The sequence below is a fragment of the Sinocyclocheilus rhinocerous genome, unplaced genomic scaffold (genome assembly GCF_001515625.1).
Source record: "Sinocyclocheilus rhinocerous isolate Xijiao unplaced genomic scaffold, SAMN03320098_v1.1 scaffold5520, whole genome shotgun sequence".
NCBI lineage: Eukaryota > Metazoa > Chordata > Actinopteri > Cypriniformes > Cyprinidae > Sinocyclocheilus > Sinocyclocheilus rhinocerous.
The window spans coordinates 45066-49517 of record NW_015636164.1 but is presented as its reverse complement, the minus strand read 5'-3'; the positions used below and the strand labels follow the sequence as shown (position 1 = coordinate 49517).

The window sequence follows — 4452 nt, the reverse complement described above, 5'->3', positions numbered from 1 at the left end:
GACAATAAACGTGGAACACACAACACTATTATACATTTATTTATTTAACACACATACTTGCCAAATTTCATGAAAGAAGTGTCAAACAAATCAAAAATCATAGTACATGTAGGGCAAGGCAGGAAACCTCAGTTGAATGTGCTTGACCTTTGAGCCCTCAGATGGCATTGCATAAGAAACCATCATGCTGCTGTGTTAAATATAGCCACATGGGCTCAGGTGTACTTCAGAAAACCACTGTCATTTACCACAGTCTGCTGCTGCATCAAGAAATGCTACGTGAATATCTGATACTCTAGGAGAAAGCTATACATCAATTCTATGCAGCAATGCTGCCAGGTTCTCTCTTATCTCAGTTATCTCAGATAGTCAAAAAAAGGAAAGGTGTGCTGTACTCAGATGAGTCCACATTTCAAGGGAAAAATGGGAAAAATGGATTTCAAGTTCTCAGTCCCAAAGACCAAAGGGACCATCCAGACTTTCATTAGCGACAGAAGCAAAAGCAAACGTCTGTCATGGTATGGGGTTGCATTGGTGCAAACAGCATGGGTGACTGGCATATGTGCGAAGGTACTATTGACATGGAGGCATATATATCAGACAACAACAATCACAGACTGCTGAGCATCTGAAGCCTTGTTTCAAGAGAGACTGGACAAAACTTTAACAATCAATTCCCAAAATTCCCAAACAATGAAACATTGTAATTAAAAGGAAAGTTGATGTGACACAGTGTTAAACGCCAAACATTTTTTTTTGGAGTGTGTTGCAGCCATCAAAATCAAAATTTGTTCATATTTACAAAATACATTTACGTTGGTCAGTGAAAACTTTGGAAATCTTTTCTTTGTACTTTTGTCAATTAAATAAAAGTTAAAGAGAATGAACAAATCACAGATTCTTGTTTTTATTGCATTTTACAAAATGTCCCAACTTCTCTGGAATTGGGGTTGTACATAGTTGTCTGCAGTTTTTAATTAACATTCTTCCTTTCAAAAATAATCACAACAGCTACTTAATAAATAAATCACAAAACAAATAAGTTACACTTTATTTTACGGTGTCCTTGTTACAGTGTAAATTATACATTTAAGTACTGAGTAATATTAATTGGCTGCATGTACTTACTATATGGTTAGGGTTAGGATTAGGGTTTGGCTTAGGGTTACTTGAATGTAATTATGCATATTTTATTGTTATTATAATAGTAAATGCATGTAACGTGTAACAAGGACAACTTAAAATAAAGTGTTGCCAACAAATAAGTGTGTTGCCTCTTGCTTGGGTGATAAAGGTCTACTGAACTAAGAAACAATAACATTCTAGAGAATTCCCACTGTATGTCAGAAGCTTTTGGGGGGTCCTTTTATTTTCCAGTATTTGGATACTCCTGTGGACAAAGCAAGCTCTATACAGATATGGTTTTCTAAGTCTGGTGTTGAAGAATTTGACTGGCTTGCACAAATACCGTCTGGGGCCAATTGAATAAACTTAGCCTCTATGTTAAGACTGTGCCTTAAGAACTACTCTGACCAACTAGCAGTTCCAAGGGGTAATGAGTTGTATTTTTTGGAGGAAAAAAAAATCAGATGACTAACTTGTATAACTGGTGATGAATGAATTTGGGATGAATTGAAACAGTGAGCCAACATCAGCCAACAACCTCACTGATGCTCCATTAATCTCACCATTGCTGCTATAATATCTTCCATTGATGGCTTAAACATGAGACTTGACTCAAGCTTTAAATATCCTCTCTTGGCTATTTAACGTTGTGATGTAAAGAAAGTAGCGACATTTACATTTTTTCTGTATTATGACGTACATTCAGAGTGAAATGGATTAATGAAAAATTAAATAAAATGTAGGGCAGGACTTGGTTCTGTCCATTGGTGGGTGAATGAATGGAGGCAGATCTGGATGTGAGCTTGCAGTCATTTGTAAGAAAGAGGCAGGTTTTTAGTGAGCTTAATAGTTGGACAAGTCACTATTTCACAAGATCCAGTTAAAATTTGTGATTATTAAGCATCTGGTAAAACCGTAAATGCTAAAACAGCTGTTCAGACTCTTGGGTGATGGACAGGATTAGATGAATAAGCTTCACTTTAGAACACCATTTAATGTAGCATTCTGTGATTCTGTATTCTTTCATAAAATGAAAATATTATATTTCCCTGATTAAATTAGTATTTATTATGGGCGCTGCTTAGCACGCCTCTGTATGCAAGTTGATTATGGACCAGCCACCACACATGCTTACTTTAGAAGCACTTTGCTAGTGCGAGTGAAAAGAAAATATCAGCCTAACTATAAGAAGCATTATGTATTATTTATCAGTAGTGGTAAGGACAGAAAAGAACAATGGAAAGCGGCCTGATTTAGACTGTTTGGCAAGAGCAGCTTCAGTTTCTTGAGCACACGAAACTGAATCAGGAGGGGAACTATCTGTCCAAGTCCAGTTGTCACTATCTGAAGCTTCAACAGGCAGAGCACTTGAGGTAAAAAAAAACAAAAAAAACTTTAGTTTTGCTAATTGCTTAAACCACTCCCGACCAATCAGCATTAGCATGTGCTGCTCTTCTCTCTCACACACATTTCCTCTGTATTAAAGGTGCAGTGTGTAATATTTAGGAGGAGGATTGACAGAAATGCAATATAATATACACAACTATGTTTACCTTACATAATGAACCGTTATGTTTTTATTTCCTTAGAACAGTGGTCTCAAACTCAATTCCTGGAGGGCCACAGCTCTGCAGAGTTTAGCTCCAACCAGCTCCAAATCACACCTGCTTGTAAGTTCTGACCTGCAGAGTTTAACTCCAACCCTAATTAAACACAACTGAACCAGCTAATCAAGCTCTTACTAGGCATAGAAACTTCCAGTCAGGTGTGTTGAGGCCAGTTGGAGCTAAACTCTGCAGGACACCGGCCCTCCAGGACCGAGTTTGGACAGCCCTGCCTTAGAATGAGCAATTTCTATCTACATGCACCGCGGGTCCCCTAACATGGAAGTCGCCGCCATGTTTCTACAGTAGCCCTAAACGGACAAACTGCTCTACAGAGTGCATTTTGTCACTATGCTGTTCTTGCGAATAAAATACTTACGCAATGATGAACAAGTAACAATAATATTCGGTTCACTGAATAATTAAGTGAATATAATTCCTTAGTTGACCTTTGTAGAGAAACCTCATTGCATGTCTGAGACGACATCTTAGTCATGTGTTGGCGACCATAGCTTCTCTATGTGCAATTCGCAACCTCACTGCTAGATGCCACTAAAATTTACATACTGCACCTTTAAAGCTCCCTTAAAAACATTCAGTCAGGCAGTGAGAATGTTTTGAAGAGAATGACCATTGTTGGTGTGATTCTGTCATTTAGCTCCATGATCCAAGATGCTCTCGAGGAGGTGAATGTCTCTATTTATGTCTCATAATTAATGTTGAATTGGAACATTCATGCATTTGTCATTGTATGTGTAGCATCTTATAGTATATACAGTGGGTAAAATAAATATAGAACACATCGCCATTTTTCTCAGTAAATATATTTCTAAAGGAGCTGTTGACATGAAATTTTCACCAGATGTTGGTAACAACCCAAGTAATCCATACATACAAAAGAAAACAATACAAATAAGTTCAGAAATTAAGTTCTATGTAATAAAATGGAATGACCTAGGGGAAAAGTATTGAACACGCTTACTGAAATTTATTTAATACTTCGTACAAAAGCCTTTGTTGGTAATGACAGCTTCAAGACACCTCCTGTATGGAGAAACTAGTCATATGCATTGCTCTCCCCTAACATGTCGCTCGCCGCCATGTTTCTACAGTAGCCCTAAACGGACAAACTGCTCTACAGAGTGCATTTTGTCACTATGCTGTTCTTGCGAATAAAATACTTACACAATGATGAACAAGTAACAATAATATTCGGTTCACTGAATAATTAAGTGAATATAATTCCTTAGTTGACCTTTGTTGAGAAACCTCATTGCATGTCTGAGACGACATCTTAGTCATGTGTTGGCGACCATAGCTTCTCTATGTGCAATTCGCAACCTCACTGCTAGATGCCACTAAAATTTACATACTGCACCTTTAAAGCTCCCTTAAAAACATAATGCAATAACCAGAAATGGCAAAACTGTGCCAGAAATACAAATATAAGAGAATTGCTTTTACCAATATCCTACACAATTAAAATGAAGGAAATGTAATTGAAAATAGTTCAATATAAAAATATACAAATATTATTGAATAAACACAATAAAATGACTTGAATTATAATAATTCAACAAATGAAATCTTTTCTTTCTTTTTTTTCCATTAAAATGTATTCATGCGTTATAAGCTGGGGGATGTTTTATTCATTCATAATACTCTTCTTCTCTTATTTTTATATTAAAATTAATTAAAAGATGGCGTATTTATATATATATAT

At 36.4% G+C, this 4452-nt stretch overlaps 1 protein-coding gene across 1 annotated transcript in view; it reads left to right on the top strand.

Moving 5' to 3' along the window:
* Positions 1 to 4452, top strand: part of LOC107747702 (nck-associated protein 1-like) — a 31125-nt gene that overhangs the window by 22604 nt on the left and 4069 nt on the right. Inside the window, exon 18 of the mRNA XM_016562302.1 lies at positions 3333 to 3415. Within this exon, the coding sequence (XP_016417788.1) occupies positions 3333 to 3415 (83 nt within the window). The remainder of the gene's footprint in view (positions 1 to 3332; positions 3416 to 4452) is intronic.